General features: G+C 52.8%; 2 protein-coding genes across 6 annotated transcripts in view; both read right to left on the bottom strand.

The window, feature by feature from the left end:
- TIMM50 (translocase of inner mitochondrial membrane 50) overlaps nucleotides 1-2,200 on the bottom strand; it is a 47,709-nt gene extending 45,509 nt beyond the window's left edge. The window contains exon 1 of the mRNA XM_075070634.1: nucleotides 2,153-2,200. Within this exon, the coding sequence (XP_074926735.1) occupies nucleotides 2,153-2,185 (33 nt within the window). The 5' untranslated portion in view covers nucleotides 2,186-2,200. The remainder of the gene's footprint in view (nucleotides 1-2,152) is intronic.
- A 5,839-nt stretch (nucleotides 2,201-8,039) lies between these two features.
- Nucleotides 8,040-16,086, bottom strand: part of SUPT5H (SPT5 homolog, DSIF elongation factor subunit) — a 28,863-nt gene continuing 20,816 nt past the window's right edge. For all 5 annotated transcript variants that reach the window (XM_075070629.1, XM_075070631.1, XM_032776247.2 and 2 more), the window contains 10 exons: nucleotides 15,223-15,307; nucleotides 14,913-15,017; nucleotides 14,218-14,320; nucleotides 13,172-13,299; nucleotides 12,768-12,873; nucleotides 12,285-12,443; nucleotides 11,657-11,825; nucleotides 11,285-11,488; nucleotides 9,892-9,987; nucleotides 8,040-8,523 (listed from right to left, as the gene is read on the bottom strand). In XM_075070629.1, the coding sequence (XP_074926730.1) occupies nucleotides 8,380-8,523; nucleotides 9,892-9,987; nucleotides 11,285-11,488; nucleotides 11,657-11,825; nucleotides 12,285-12,443; nucleotides 12,768-12,873; nucleotides 13,172-13,299; nucleotides 14,218-14,320; nucleotides 14,913-15,017; nucleotides 15,223-15,307 (1,299 nt within the window). In that variant the 3' untranslated portion in view covers nucleotides 8,040-8,379. The remainder of the gene's footprint in view (nucleotides 8,524-9,891; nucleotides 9,988-11,284; nucleotides 11,489-11,656; nucleotides 11,826-12,284; nucleotides 12,444-12,767; nucleotides 12,874-13,171; nucleotides 13,300-14,217; nucleotides 14,321-14,912; nucleotides 15,018-15,222; nucleotides 15,308-16,086) is intronic.

Here is a 16,086-nt window from a genome sequence, read left to right as displayed (position 1 = left end):
GGGGAAATGTTTGCACCCGAGCCTGAAATCTGAATGCCACGTCTTAACCAGAATACAATTGTGTTTAGCAACCATTTGAGAGCGCTGAGATATTAAACCTGGAACAACTATAAAAACAGCACTATGTTTACTTTTTACTCCCGTGGTTAAAAGACTAACAGCACCGTAAAGACTCATACCCAGAGAAGCAGGATGGACGAATATGACTATCCAAGCAGAAATATGGGCACGAGACCAAGATTAAACCCCCAGCTGCCCTTTTGAAAACTACCACAGCAACTGTACTGCTTTCAAGTGGTCAGGACCTCTGGGCTAGATCTCATTTGAAAAAGAGCAACGTCCCTGAACCACCCAGCACTCCCTAGTACCATGTCAGGGCACTGAGGTTGGCACAAGCAGATGAGCACGTCCCCCACTGAATACTCACATAGCTCCCTGCAGCACCCTGGGATTTTCCTGGCTGCGTCTCCTCCAAACACTAATCAGATCAAACCATGTGAGATGCGACAGGCAAACGGTCTGGCACAAAGAGTGAGTGAGTGGACAGCAAGGGAAGTGCCAATGCCAAGAGGGAAGATACAGTGACAGAGAGTAAGAATTCTCTCCGACCCCAGGTTTCCTGGGAATATCCTAATTTCCACAACCTGCTTGTGGGATGTTTTGGGGTCTCGGCATTAATTCTGGAGCCTGACACACATTTGGTTGGGACAGGACAAAGCTGACTCTGCGAGGCCTTTCAGCAGCGCCACCTTGTGACAGACAGGTAGAGGCCTTGATGACCTTTCTGCTGAGGTCATGCCTGCCTCTCGATGCCAAGTGATGGCCATTTCTGACTGCTGGTCTACACTTCGGGGGGCGGGGAGAAGGCGCAGGCAGGTCAATCTAAGATATGCAACTTCAGCTACATGAATAGCGTAGCTGAAGTCGAAGTATCTTATATTGATTTACCTACCATCCTCACGACGTGGGATCAACGTCCGCGGCTCCCCCTGTTGACTCCCCTACCGCCGTTCGAGTTGGGGGAGTTCTCGAGTCGACAGGAGCGCGTTCGGGGATCGATATATTGCATCTAGATGAGACGTGATACATCGATCCCCGAGAAATCGATTGCTACCTGCTGATACAGCCGGTAGTGTAGACGTACCCTGACAGTATGCCAGACAGGTCACCGGATGAGACAAGACCAACTCCCCTTTTCCCTAATCCCTCCCCTTGCCCCCACACTCCCCAGCTCCATCAGACCCCATCATCAAATCCCTGTCTTTCAATTCTCCATACACCATCCTCCCAACCAATTCAGAACCTCCCTCTCTGCTTTTACTTCCCCACCTCTTCCCAGCCCCAATTCCCTTTGGATGGCAACCCCGAGCCTTCCCCTCACATCCCCCACAACCATGCCCTTCCCAATCCTCAACCTTCTCCAAACACCATCCTTCCTGCCCCCACTGACAAACCCCCCACCCTAATCCCCTCCCAGCACTTTCTGGTCCTGCCCATTAACAACCCACCTCACTACCCTTCCCCCACTCACTGATAACCCCTCCTTCTCTTTCTCCCTCCACTCCCCCAAATGCTCTACCCCATGCTCTCTTCCTTCCCACTGACAATGCCCTCAACCATTTTCTAATGTCCTCCCCCCGCACATACACCCCCTCCCACCCCAGGTGTAATAACTCGGTCTACAGATTTACCCCAACAGCGAGTTTATCTGTAAAAAGTGAGAGTAAGTTCATAAGATGTCATAATAATCTGTAACAACAAGTGTTGAAGGGGAAAGGTATGAAATGGAGACAGAAAGACTGAACTAGTCCAAACAAAAAGGCCAACCGATATAACTCAAAGCTTGTGTTAAGGTAATGCCTGGTAAACAACGCGAATGCAGAACCAGAAATCAATGAACCAAAGCCAGTGTGTTGGAAACTAGGACTAACTGATGGACAAAATAGTGAGAGGACGGGTTATTCCACCCATGCTCTCTTTGTGGATCCTTAAGGAAAGGCTCTCGGGAGAAAAACTGGCTTCTGGAGTGAGCTTCACCATCATAGCTCCCAGCCCCCATGACCTCCTGGGACCCTGGGCCTTTGTCATCCTGAGTCTAAGAGATGTCCTGATCAGACAGGGCCAGAGAGAGGGACTCAGATGCTACTCCCACCTCTATAGGTTCCTGCTGAATCCCAAACACCATCTGAGGTGGAACAGGATTGGACTTTTAACAGCAGCTCCAGCTCTTCTCAGCTAAACTTCTTCCAAAAGGACAGTTATTGCCATCTTTGATACCATCTAAGAAGCTGTCAAACAGTAGGGGGAATTCCTCCTAAAAAGCTCTATCCAGCCAAAAGGGACAGAGAACAAGGGATGCCTATTTTGTATTTTATGTTTTGAATGTTTTACCTGATTTTCCTTCTTTTCTGTATCTTTCATAAAAGCTTAAAAGGATTTTTAATGGTGTGTTAGCCATGGGACTAAGTAGGCTGAGCTCTATGCATACCAAACCTCAGATCTTGTTTAACGCTACTTAATGATGGAGAATGACTGGATTATGTTAACACCTTTGACTCCCGTATCCCATTTAAAGTAATACACCACCTCCCTCCCCTACTGACAACCACCAATTGTCCCTTCTCTGGTCCCCACCTTCTCATAATTCACACCCCATCCCTTCCCATCAATGACAAATCACCCTCTGGTCTCTCCCCAACTCCATCCATCGTCCCTCCCAGCCCACTTATAATCCACCCAACCCTCCTTTGCTCCCCACCCAGCCCCATTCCTTCTCCAATTCCAGCCCCCAACCGCTCACTCATATCCCCCTCACACTTCCTATCTTCCCCCATTCACAGCCTCATTCCTCCTGTTCCCCCACCCAGCGTACTATCCTCCTCCCCACCCATCTATAGTCCCCACCAACAGACAAACCCCCCAGTGCTGGATTTGATCTGCCCCCCTCCCTCCTGAGGGCTGCCCCACCACCACCACCACCACCCCCCACCCAATTTTTCTTGTCACAGCATCTCCCCAACAAACACCTCATCCTCCTCCCCTCTCCCCTCAACAGCACCTAAACTCCCCCACAATCAACCCCCTTCTCCTGTCCCCCTATTCACCATCCTTCCCCCCCATCAACAACCCCACTCCCCCCTTCCATCCTCCCTCTTTCCTTGCAATGAAGACTACCTGCCCCTCACTCCTCCCTCTCCTTCCCCAATAACAATTCCCACCCCCTCTCTAATTTCTCCTCCCTCCCCATAATCCCTTTCTGGTCCCTCCCTACACATACTCTCTCCCTCCCCCACTAATAACCCCCCCATAACCTCGTCTCCTCCTCCCCACACATCAGCCCCACTGATAAACTTCCACACATTTACATCCCATTGAGAACCCCCCTCCCCACACACCAGCTCCCAATCCCATGAGGAACCCACCGAATCCCTTCTGCCCGACTTCAGCTGCCACTCCATTCCCCCCTCCCCCCACAACCCCCACCATCCCCCCTCTCCCAGCTCCCCACCCCTTCCCCTCCCTATTCTCCCCCCCAAACCCTCCATCCCCCCTCTCCCCAGACTCCACCCTCCTCCTCTCCCTCCCGCCGCTTCCCTCCCCCCGGAACACCTTTCCCCCCCTCAGACATCCCTCCCCTTGTCCCCCCATTAGCAGCCCCGGCCCCCGCACCTGCTTGGTGCTTGCCGGAGCTTGTCCTGCAGCAGCGCCTCGAGCCAGCCCACCCCCCCGCCCTTCTGCGGCGCCCCGCTGCTTAGGAACGGCCGGGGGCCGCCCGGAGCCGCCGGCAGCAGCCGCCCCTCAGCCGCGGACACCAGGGCCCCGGCACGCGGCCACCACAACCAGCCCGCGAGCCGCCGCCGCCGCCGCCATCTTCCTCCTCCCCCCGCAGCGCAGCGCGCAGGCGCGCGGTGCCGCCTTCCGCCCAATCAGAGCGCGTCGAGCCCAGACCACCAATCCAGGCGCGAGAGGGGAGGAAGGATGTAGCCGTTGAGATTGAAAAGGAGGTGGGGAGCTCAGCCAATCAGAGGAAAAATACGTAAGGAAACGCCCACACCGAGGCCTTCGACCAATTAGGCATCGGAACAGCACTGACCCCTCCCACCCAACTTGGCTAAGTAAACCAATTGCAAGCGACAGGCCCTGAGGGAGAGAGCCTGGCCAATGACAAACCAAAGGAGGCGGAGCTAAGAGGTCAGATCAACCAATTACAAAAACACCTCTCGCCCGCCCGTCCTAGCCAATCAGAGCAGGGAAGGGGAAGGGCGAGACAAACGGAAGCCGGCGAAGGTCAAAGGAGGCAGATGGGGGTAGTGGCGCCCTTCGCGCTGTCTGAAGCTGGCAGGAAGGGCTGTGGCGAGGGGTTGCAGGAGGGAGGAAGTTGGGGGCAATGGAGGGAGCGTGGCACTGATTGTTCCCGGGTCCCACTAGCACCTCAGCTCTGGCCCTTGCGTTCCTACTTTTTCCAGAGACTCCTCTGGCGCACTCCTAGCAGCTGGGCACAGGGCACGGCCCCAGGATTTTAATGCTACAGCATCTGAGCCTTCCCTGGAATTAAAACCTTTGACCCACTTCAGTGCAGAGGAGGAGTTGGACACGACTTCCTCACCTGTGAGGCTGAAACTGCCTTTCTGAGAACTGTGGAACACTCCATTCTTCTCACAACGGTGTTCACTCTGAAACCTAGTGACGGCACTTTAAGGATCATTTTCACAAGCTGTGGCCACATGCACTTACATGCCAAATATGTGCTCCTCTTGTAAACAGCCTGTTGATCAAGGAGACTGTACAGTCCAAACTTTGCAACCACAGCCTGAACACATTTAAGTTATCCTGCTCCACCCACTGAATTGACACTGGAGGAAAAAATATTCCTCACGTCATGTTATAAGTGGTTCAGGAGAGTTGACTGGACCCTCTTCCAAAGTTGCCCAGTCCAAGCCCAGGTGTGGTTTCACTGCAGGACTGGGTGAAGTGATCCCTCAACAGTCCCTGCTTTTCTGTATGTATTTCAGACTACCTGAAATTACTTGAAAATTGCAAATTGATGTCACCTCTTCAAGGAAAACAAAAGCAAGTGCAATACAATTTTCTACAAACCTCTGCTGTTAAGGTTTTTAACAATACTCATCAAAACTCACAGCAGGCTGAGTGGCGAGGCAACAGTTTATCACAACTTCTTTTCCCTTTATTCAAATTTATAAAAGAACCCGATAAAGTATCCCTGTCTGATACTCTTTGGTGAAGGGAGAAAATTCTTTTAAAGGAAGACTCTGGCTTAGGTCTGTGGCCTCCAAATTAGGGTTAATAATGTAAGACCACCCACAAAATCTTTCCGTTTGAAAAAATAATTCTCAGTGAAAAACAAAATCTTCCCCTTAGTGCACGTAACCCAGCTTCTTCAGAACAAGAAGAAATGGTCTCAAGTTGCAGTAGGGGAAGTTTGGGTTGAATATTAGGAAACACTATTTCACTAGGAGGGTGGTGAAGCACTGGAATGGGTTCCCTAGGGAGGTGGGGGAATCTCCATCCTTAGAGGTTTTAAGGCCCTGCTTGACAAAGCTCTGGCTGGCATGATTTAGTTGGGGGTGGACTAGATGACCTTCTGAGGTCTCTTCCAACCCTAATCTTCTATGATTCTATTACAGCACTGAGCTGGTGCATATGAACCAGAAAATAAAAACGAGAAACACATTAGACACGAGTGAAAGTGACTCAGTCTGTAATCGCTGGCCAACTTGGGGGAAAATGTAAAAATGGTGCTGAGGTGGCCAACTCTGCACCAGGTAATTTTGCCTGTGGGTCAGCAAACAGCCATCAGCTGTTTCAAGAACATTCAGCTACTTGGACTGGATTTAAAGCAGTGATTAGACATGAAAGAGAAAGTCAGGGGAATGGTTCTGAAAAACCTCCAGGGACAGGGATCCCACAACCTCCTTTAGATGCCTGTTCCAGAGCTTCACTCCCCTGAGAGTTAGAAAATTTGTCCTAATATCTCACCTAAATCTCCCTTGTTGCAGATTAAACTCATTGTTCTTGTCCTACCTACAGAGGACCTGGAGAACAATTGATCACCATCCTCTTCAGAACAGCCCTTAGCATATTTGAAGATGGTTATCAGGTCCCCGCAAGTCTTCTTTTCTCAAGGCTTTAAACACGCCCATTTTTTTTTTAACCTTTTCCCACAGGTCAGGTCAAACTGTTGATCGTTTTTGTTGCTCTCCTCTGGATTCTCTCCACTTCATCCAACTCGTTCCTCAAGTGCAGCACCCAGAACTGGACACAGCACTCCAGCTGAGGCCTCACTAGTGCCATGTACAGCGGGAGTCCATTACCTCCCATGGCTTACATGCAACACTTCTGTTCATACACTGCAGAACATCAGCCTTTTTCACAACTGCATCCCATTGACGACTCATTCAACTTCTGATCCACTATAACCTGCAGAGCTTTTTCAGCAATATGACCCCCTAGCCAGTTATTCCCCATTTGGGATTTGCATTTTCCTTCCTAAGCGACGTACTTTGCATGTGTCTTTATTGAATTTCATCTTGTTGATTTCAGACCAATTCTCCAATTTGTCAAGGTTGTTTTGAATTCTAATCCTGCCCTCCAAAGTGTTTGCAACCCCTCCCAGGTTGGTGTCATCTGTAACTTTGATAAGTATACTCTCCACTCCATTAATGAAAATATTGAATAGTGCCAGCCCCAGGCTTGACCCAAGCAGGACCCCACTACATACACTCCCTGAATTTGACAAACCACTGATAACTACTCTGAGTACAGTCTTTCAACCAACTGTGCACCCATCGTAGAATAATCTCATCTAGACCATATTTGCTTATGAGAATGTCATGGGGCACTGTCAAATGCCTTCATCAAATCAAGCATCTACAGGTTCCCCTCCAACCCATCCACCGCGCCGATAACCTTATTAAAGGAGAAAATAAGGTTGGCTTGGCATGGCATGATTTACTCTTCTAAAGCCATGCAAGCTGTTCCTTATCATAGAATAGCACGGTTGGAAGGGACCTCAGCAGGTATCTAGTCCAACCCCCTACTCAAAGCAGGACCAATCCCCAGATAGATTTTTGCCCCAGGTCCCTAAATGGCCCCCTCAAGGATTGAGCTCACAACTTTGGGGTTAGCAGACCAATGCTCAAACCACTGAGCTATCCCTCCCCCCATTATCCTCTAGGGCAGGGGTCAGCAACCTTTCAGAAGTGCTGTGCCAAATCTTCATTTATTCACTCTAATACAAGGTTTCGCATGCCAATCATACACTAACATTTTTAAAGGTCTCTTTTCTATAAATCTATAATATAAAACTAAACTATTGTATGTAAAGTAAATAAGGTTTATAAAATGTTTAAGAAGCTTCAGTTGAAATGCAGAGCTCCCAGGACCGGCGGTCAGGACCCAGGCAGTGTGAGTGCCACTGAAAATCAGCTCATGGGCCGCCTTCAGCACGCATGCCATAGGTTGCCTACCCCTCCTCTAGGTGCTTACAAACAGATTAAACAATTGGTTCCAATATCTTTCCAGGTATCGAAGATAGGCTGACTGGCCTACAAATTTCCCGGGTCCTCTTTGTTCCCCTTTTTAAAGGCAGGTACCATGTCTGCCCTTCTCCAGTCTCCCGGAACCTCAACTCCTCCAGGAGTTCTTGAAGATCACTGCTAATGGTTCTGAGATTGACCCTAAGGTGTGTAAGGAACTAACTGAAGCAATTTCATCAGACCCTCCTGACTTGCATATATCGAACTTAACTGGCTAAAGAACATTTAGATCTTTCCTCATTTTGGCTTCTGCTCCTTCCCCTTGTCTCTTTGGATATTTTACGATTTCCCTTTGTTTATTTCATAGGATAATAGGAGGCAAAGGGAAAAAAAGAAAAAAAAAAAGTGACGCTCAGACAAGATCAAGCTGTTCCATTCTCGTCCATTCCGTCCGGCAGGCTGCATTTGAGCCGTTCCTACGACCGTGGCCTAGGATCCAGGCAGCCTATTGCATCCGGTGATACAGACCAAGCAAATGTGGGGGGCACGGGACAGATGATTTTATTGAAACGCAGGCACAGCAAGTGGTTTCCTTTTTCAAGAGGAAGGAGATGAAGCGCATTTAGTGCTACGGGACCTAACTCTCTGCCCTCCCCACACGTGCGCACACACTGTTTTTCCTACTCCAGGCCCAATTTACTCATGAGACATAACTGCAGCATTACAAATAAAAACAAAACTCCCAAAACAACCACCAGCTGTTCTGGAGGAGGAAAAAAAAAAAAAAAAAAAAAAAAAAGCAGCAACCCCCCACCCCAACCCCAAACTCTGTACAAGGACACGTTGAACCAGTCTCTGGTCAACTGCTAAAAAGGCCCTGGCCCTAAGGCTCCAGCAGCTTGCCCAGGAACCGCAAGTTGAGGATCTTGAGCTGCTCCTCCAAGTCCATGCGGACAATGCCATCCTCTCCGTCGATGCTCAAGAGGACGCCCGTCGCCTCCCGGTCTTCCCCCAGGATCACCTTCACCTGGAGAAAGCAAGCACAGGAGCTTGATGGGCAATGGGATTATGCTTCTGCTAGATTTGATAGAGGAAGTCAGAACTGATTGTGTCTGCTGTGGGGTAAAAGTGGCATGGCTTGAAAACAGAACTGGCTGCACAGGGTCAATAAGTTCCTCTCTATGATCCTTATCTGGCTGCCCCCTAAGTGTATGTATCTTTCCAACCCCCTGGGACGTAGGGCAGCACTTTAGGATCCAGAGATGGAAAATGTTAAAAGAAACCTAACTATTATTAGTATTATCCTCATTTTACAGATGGGGAAAACTGAGGCCCAGAGAGTCAAAGTGATTTGCCCAAGTGAAAATTGAACCCAGCTCTCCAGAATCCCAGACTAGCCTCCTAACCACTGAACCATCCTTCCTCTCTAGGCATACGAACAACCAACCCCACCACATGTATTGCTCAGTAAAATCCTGATTAGCTCAAGGCTGGTGGAGATAAGTGAAATGTTCAGATAAACAAGGGAGGCAGTCAGGTGAGCTCAGGGCTGGAGGAGACCCTAAGAACAGACATCAAGGTGGTCTCAGAGAAAGCAGGCCGTCTCCATTTCCACGTTTAGTCTAAATAGACTGGAAGGTCTTCAGGACAGGGCTGCTCTCTTACCCCGTGTCTGGAACATTAATATTCATGATCTCTGCAGCTTGGAAAGGCTATTAGTTGCAATGCAGGGCCCAGACAAGCATAACTGGCAAAGGAACTATTCTTTCTTTCTGGTGGCTCCCACAGCATCCCAGGTGTTCCCAAGCGTAGAAGACAGGTTGGTCCCAGCCCCATGGAGCTCACTGTCTAAAAACTTCTCCATGGAGGATGATTGTATTGCAGGAGCACCTAGGAGCCAGAGTCATGGACCCATTGTGCCAGGCCCTATACAGACAGAATAAAACCTCCTGGGTGACCATGGGAAATTCATGTTCCCCCACACCCTCCTGTGCCTCAGTTTCCCCATTGGGAAAACTGGCATGACTACTCTGACCTCCTTTGTAAAGCGCTTTGAGGTCTGCTGATGGAAAGCACTAGGTAAGAGCAAGGGATGGTTGTTATAACTGCTTGAATAGGGACTATTTTCGTGGGACATATTGCAACTAACTGGGACAATTCCCTCCCTTTGTACTCCTAACAATCTAAGGCTAGGGCCACTGCCTGGTCGGTTGCACAGCAGCATGGTTGGCCCATAGGCAGTACCGCACCAACCAGGAACAAATTACTCTTAATCAAGACCCAACACAGACCTACAGAACCAGGTTCTGCATAGGACAGTATAATCCAACCACCGGAGAGGCTAGAGAAGCGATTTGATCCGAGCGGCCAGACAGATGGGTTGGCGTTAACGTACCTTGTTGTTTTTGGTTGGTATGACGGGTTCCAGATGCTCACTCGAAATGCTGACCACCTTCTCGCTGTCCTTCAGGTAGACTGAACACATTCCGCCCTGACAGGAGAAGACAGCCTGGTCAGGCACCGACACCAAGCCAAAGGGCTCTTTCAAACCCCTTTGTAGAGCACACCTGAGCTCAAATGCAAAGCCGAGACTTCATCTCTTCCCACCCCGGGATGCGAACCCTCCGGAATTCCAGGAAGGTTCCAACTGATCCTCAAGAAACTCTGTTCCCCCCTCAATAGCCACTTAGGGTATCTCCCCGCTGCAAACGCAGATCTGATTGCAGCATGGGTGGGCTTTGATCTAGCTCACGCAAGTCAACAAACAGCTGCATACACACATCAGCACAGTATTCAGCAAGGGGTAGCCGCCCAAGTATATGCCCAAGCAGCTAGCACTTCGATACTCTTGTTATCCGCACACAGGTGTGCCGCAGAAAGGTGGATACAAGTGCCTTCTCTGCAGCTTGTGGTGTCAACGGCCTTCGTGTGCGCGCTTGCTGCTAACCAAGTGTGTTCTTACAACTCATCTTCCTCCCTTAACTTTTCCCTCCCCCCCTTAGTGGCCTTGCAACTGGATGCATTTGGTTATGCACTGCACCACGTGTTGGCACCACTGTTCTCTATGTCCCTCGCTCTGTTCTCTGCCTCCTATGCACTATCCTGCACAATTCAAACCTGCTCACACATCCTGAGCCTCTGTTTGCCAGAAGCTGGGAGGATGGATCACCTGCTGATTGCCTGCTCTGTTCATTCCCTCTGGGGCGCCTGGCGTTGGCCACTGTCGGCAGACAGGATACTGGGCTAGATGGACCTTTGGTCTGACCCAGTCTGGCCGTTCTTATCTACCTTATATATGCATGGGGGAGGGATAAACATTGGAGGACAGACACCGGACCCAATACAGCCATGCACACAGGCAGTAATTTGGTCTGACTAACTGGGTTTCTTTACACACCCCCTCTTCCCAACACCTGCACGATCCAGACCTTGAAGCTACAAATATCCTGAATTAGATCAGACAGAGAATTCAGAAGTGACGGCGGCCTGAGTTCTTGCTTCCAATCCACCGCTCCAGGCAGGGCTGTTCTCTACAGCAATACTCTCCAGGCTTCACCTAGTCTTAATTAAAGAGGCCCCAGGGGTTGCCCCCAGGACGACAATTCCATAGCACAGTAATTCTCGCTGTCAGGATGCTTTCCTTGGTGCCTAGCCAGCGTTTGATTAATTTCACCCTTAATTATTTCAACCTTTTTGTTAGTAATTACACCCATCAGATCCTCCCTTATGCCCCATCTGGTTGCTCCCTGGCCCAACGACACAAAAGCAGCGCTCTTCCCTCTACGCACTGTCACACTGCGGATGACTCCCGTCTGCCCCACCACCTGGCTGTCCACATAAGTGTCTCGAACTTTGACCTGGATGTCGGTGGTGACCCAGTCACTGGAGTTCTGCTCGATGCCAGAGCCAGGGGTGTGAGGGTTGTAACCCCCTGGAGAAGGAGCCCCTGGCGTCATGGGGCTGTAGCCCACTGGGCTCGGACTGGGGCTGGCCTGTGAGGAAGAAGCAGCAGAGAGTTAGAGGTCTCTGCTCTCCGACATTAGCCCCTCACGGCCACAGCAGGAATTCCCGTTAGAACAGGACCACCATGGATCTGGCAAAGCGAACTGCAATTTGCAGCTCGGCCTGGCGTTTTACACATTAAGGAGCTTGGAGGGTACCTGATACGCCATGGGCGATGGGGTCGGGTGGTAACTGGCTGGCGAGTGGGTGTTCTGGTAGCCTACGGGGCTAGGCGCCACCTGGTGGTAACTCTGAGGGCTGGGGCTTGGCTGATAGGAGCCCTGAGGAGACGGAACAGCGTACGGCGAAAACTGGTCGGTGTTGTACCTGCAATGAAGAGAGATGGGCAGTGAGGAGGGGGGTAGGAACAGAACCAGGAACCCAGCGGGGCTCCTCTCCATGTCCTCCTGCCCTAAGAGATCAGTCCATGGAGCCACAGACACGGGGATCAGAGATCTGCTCCATTCTTTTCCTGGACTGACAGCACCACGAGCACAGAAACACGATCGGATCCCCGGAAACAAGGTAGGGGTCTGTTGCCAAGCTCCGGCAGGCAGATCTCCCTTCTGGATATGCATGCCCGGAGAGTGAGCAAGGTCACCCCAAGAGGCTGGGAGGCAGCACGGCCTCTTGTTGGATCAGGCAGCAAGGTGCACCACCGGGGAGGGAGGAATGGCCGAGATATGGCTAGAAAGCAAAAGACCCATGGAAGTAGCCACCCAGCTCTGCTCTAATGCTGGGCACAGAGACTCTCCCCTGCACCCCTCCAGGGGCACGCGCACTCACATGGCTGGGGTCCCCGGCGTCTGCGGATTGTATGGCGGATTGACCTGCGGAGACGAAGGGTCAGGGTAGCCGGGAGTCTGGGGGTTGGGGGTCCCCCCGTAGCCTTGCGGAGAGGGCGTGGGCTCATCATCGAAGCCATATTCAAACTCCTCATCCGCCCTGGAGAGGAAAACACATCATTCGGACGGCACGTGGGAGACACAATGACTTCTGCAGCCCACCTGTCGCCTCCCCGGAGAAGCACACTGAAGTAATCCCCCTGCCCCGGTCAGTTCTCCACTCTCCAGCAGAGGGCACCACACACACATGCAATCAGAGTTCCCTTTGAACTCCTGACACATGAAGCCCCACCACCCAGCCCCCTCTCCCACCCATAGCTCCCATCATGCCACACACCTCTGCCCCTAGTAGCTGACCGTGTCAAAGCTAACCCCCACCCATCTCCATCCCTGCCCCCCCTAGACTAGCGAGAGAGACACAAACCTGGAGGGTGTATTGGGGTTGTTGGGGTCCCAAGCCCCGCTCTGTGCAGGTGTCCGGCTCCCGTCGTGCAGCGGCGTCTGGGAGCCATAGTGTGGGGTCCTGCTGCCTGAAAGAGCCCAGCGTGCGCCTGGTTAGCACTGTGTCCGGGCAGCAGGGATGGGGAGGGGCCCCACATCACCCTTCTTCCATCCCACCCCCCGCCGGGATCTAGGGGAGCGGCGCAGGTCCAGCGGACTCCCCCATTACCCAGCACCATCAGGTGGGACAGGAAGCACGGGCAGCATGCTGTGCATGAACCAGCACAGAGTGGGTCGACTGCAAGGCTGGACAGCTTACTTCCCCCTGTTCCCGGGGAGCCCCCTACCATCCTCCTTCCCCCGCAGCAGCAGGCTCAGCTCACTCACCATCGTGCAGCGGAGTCTGCGATCCGTACATGGGGGTGCGGGAGCCGGAGCCATACATGGGGGTCTGCGAGCCGTACATGGGAGTGCGGCCGTAGGCGGAGGTCATGCCACCAGGTCTCCTCGAACCCCTGCCAGGGAGAGAGGAGTTGCTGCACACTGGCTCGCTCTGCCCGCCACTAGAGGGCCTCAGCTTTCCCCTGAATGCTGAAGCGGCCAACAAGGGAGGGTGCAAACTATGCAGAGCCACTGGGCACTGAACTAAGCCCAGTTTCTCACTGGGGGCACCAAGCTGCCAGTCACTACCCATCCAGGCTGGTTTGGCCAGAGTCCTAGAGGTTAGCAGCTCCGTAGCCCAGGAGCCATCCCAGGTCCTCTGCTTCCCTTCCAACTGGGGGAGACACAGTGATCTCTACCCTCAGCCTGATGGGCATTCGCTATGACCACGGTGCAGGGCCGCCAGTCTCCATTCTGGGCTTGATCTGCCCCGATCAGGGCCCCACATAAGACAAGCCTATAGCACAGTTCCCAACTGTGGGGCTCAGCTGACCGCCTAGGAGCCTGAGTCATGGACCAGGACCCAGAGCTGGACTTGTTGCCAGGGGACATTGTGAAGCCAAAAGTATAACTGGGTTCAAAAATGAATGAGATGGAGGATCAGTCCACGAATGGCTATTACCCAAGATGCTCACGGACACAACTCCATGCTCCAGGTGTCCCTAAGCTGGGCCTGGACAACAGGGGGTGGATCCCTTGATAATTAGCCTGGTCTGGCTTTCCCTCTGAAGCATCTGGCTGTAGCCCAGTATCCTGTCTTCCCACAGTGGCCAAAATGACCATTGGTCTGACCCAGTACGGCCATTCTTATGTTCTTTCTAGGTGCTCCAGTGACAGACCAGGCCCCCAGTGCGCCAGGCGCAGTACAAACACAGGAGTGCAGTCATTGGTGCAGCTATCTGGGCCAGAGCCGACCCCAGCAGCCCAGGATTGCGGCTTGCTGGCAGAGGTACCCCAGAACAAGCCCCGTCTCCCCTGCCCGCCATACTTACACTGTCGTGAGGCGCTGGCGATCCACTGAGATGGTCTGGCAGGTGGAATGGAGTTCCACGCGGGCTGTGGACTCCGTGGCATCCTTCACCACTCCGATGTAGCCTAAAAGAAACAAGGCCTCAGCTCTCCGAGCCTGACGCAGCTCCTAGAGATCCTAAGTGCACACTGCAGGGGGTGCCCAGCCTGAGCATCACCAAGGCCGCCTGGAAAACGGGCCACGGGCCAGCAGGGGATTCATACCTGCGGGCTTCCCAAAGCCAAGCACACGTGGCCAGAGCACCAGCTGAAATCCAGAGCTCCCCTGCTCTGTGGTAAGAACCTGCTGAGAGCTCAGGTCGACTCGGTCCTCACTCAACAGATACAGGGAGGGGGCAGCCACAGGCTGGGTTTGAACTTTGGAGCTCACCTTAGGGACTCCCCTGTATGGCAGGGACAGACGGGTTGTCCACTAACAGCAGAGACTAAGCTCAGGCATGGGAGCAAAACCCATAAGTACTGACTCCCTGCTCTAACTACTAGACCCCACCACCCTCCCACAGCCAGGAATAGAACCCAGGAGCTCCCCCCCACCTCTGGGCCCCAACCACTAGACCGTGCTCCCTGCAAGGAACAGACCTGCCAGATACCTTCCAGCCCCTTCCTGCCCTGCTACAAAAGGGAGAGGACCAGCCCCATCTGGCAACTGGCCCATTACCTTTGTAGGGTCCCTGGGAGATCCGGACCGTCTGCCCAATCAGGTCGTTGTCCCTGCGCCCACGGCCTCGGCTCATCCCGCCCCCGCCAAAGCCACCTCGCTGACCTGTGGAGCGGGACAGACATCAGAGCGGGACGGTGCCCCCAGGGCTGCAGCCTCATGTCACCCAGCGTTACCGACCCCCAACCTCGCCATATAGGACTGTACGTCGCTGTAGTGCTGAGCCAGCCGGGGGCGCTACGAACACTGGAGGCTGAGCCAGACCCTACAGAAATCCCTGAACCAAGGCCCAGCCCCACAGGACACCCACCTGCCGCGCTGGGGTGCATGGGGCTGCTGATCCGAGGACTCATGGGGGCGAAGCCTCCGACGGTGAAGTTGGTGACGTCTCGGGGCTGCAAGAGGGAAAGCGTGTGAGAGCAGGAAGGGGAACCCTCCCGCGGAGCTGGGACTCCCAGGAGAAGGAAGGAATCTCTGGGTTCATCTCCCCCTAACACAGCTGGGAGTAGGGGAGGGAAAGTCCCTCTGAGGCCCTGAGATGAAACCTGGTGATGAACCAAGGAGGAGCCAGGGTGACACAAGAGGGTGCTATGTTCCCCTAGAACCAATGAGGAGGGAGTAGATCCATGCCCTGGGAAGGGAAATGTGGACACATTGTCCACCCTGCCCATAGGAGGCTCTGGCTCCGTCCCATCTCATCAGCTCCTGCAAGGCAAATCGGCCTGCAGCTTTCTTTCCCCTTCTCTAGGCAAAGATCTAAGCACTTCTCTAACTACCTCACCCGGAGAGAGACTCACAGGGTCACACACGAGTTCTGCTTCCTAGGGCCATACTCTAGCCATTAGACAACGCTGTCTCCGTAAGTTGCCAGGGGCTGCTGATTCACATTTCAGGGCATGGAACATTTGCCAGCTGAGAGGCTGGAAGAAATCCACTCCTCCCAATGCAACCACATTGGGTGTCTCTCCTTTGAACTACCCAAAAGCTGCTGACTGGAGACAGGAACTAGCCAGCCTGACCCAGCCTCATGGGGATGGGGAGGCAGATCCGGGACAGACAGGCTCATGGTACAACAGGGAGGCAGGACATGACACTGGACAGCCCAGTGGTTTGCTTCAGGCAAGTCCCACCAGTCATGCTAGCTATGGTGAGGCCCCGGGCGTCTCCCTAGGCG

The sequence above is a fragment of the Chelonoidis abingdonii genome, chromosome 11 (assembly GCF_003597395.2).
Source record: "Chelonoidis abingdonii isolate Lonesome George chromosome 11, CheloAbing_2.0, whole genome shotgun sequence".
NCBI classification, from domain to species: domain Eukaryota; kingdom Metazoa; phylum Chordata; order Testudines; family Testudinidae; genus Chelonoidis; species Chelonoidis abingdonii.
The sequence above is the reverse complement of the archived record's forward strand: the minus strand, read 5'-3'. Positions and strand labels throughout refer to the sequence as shown.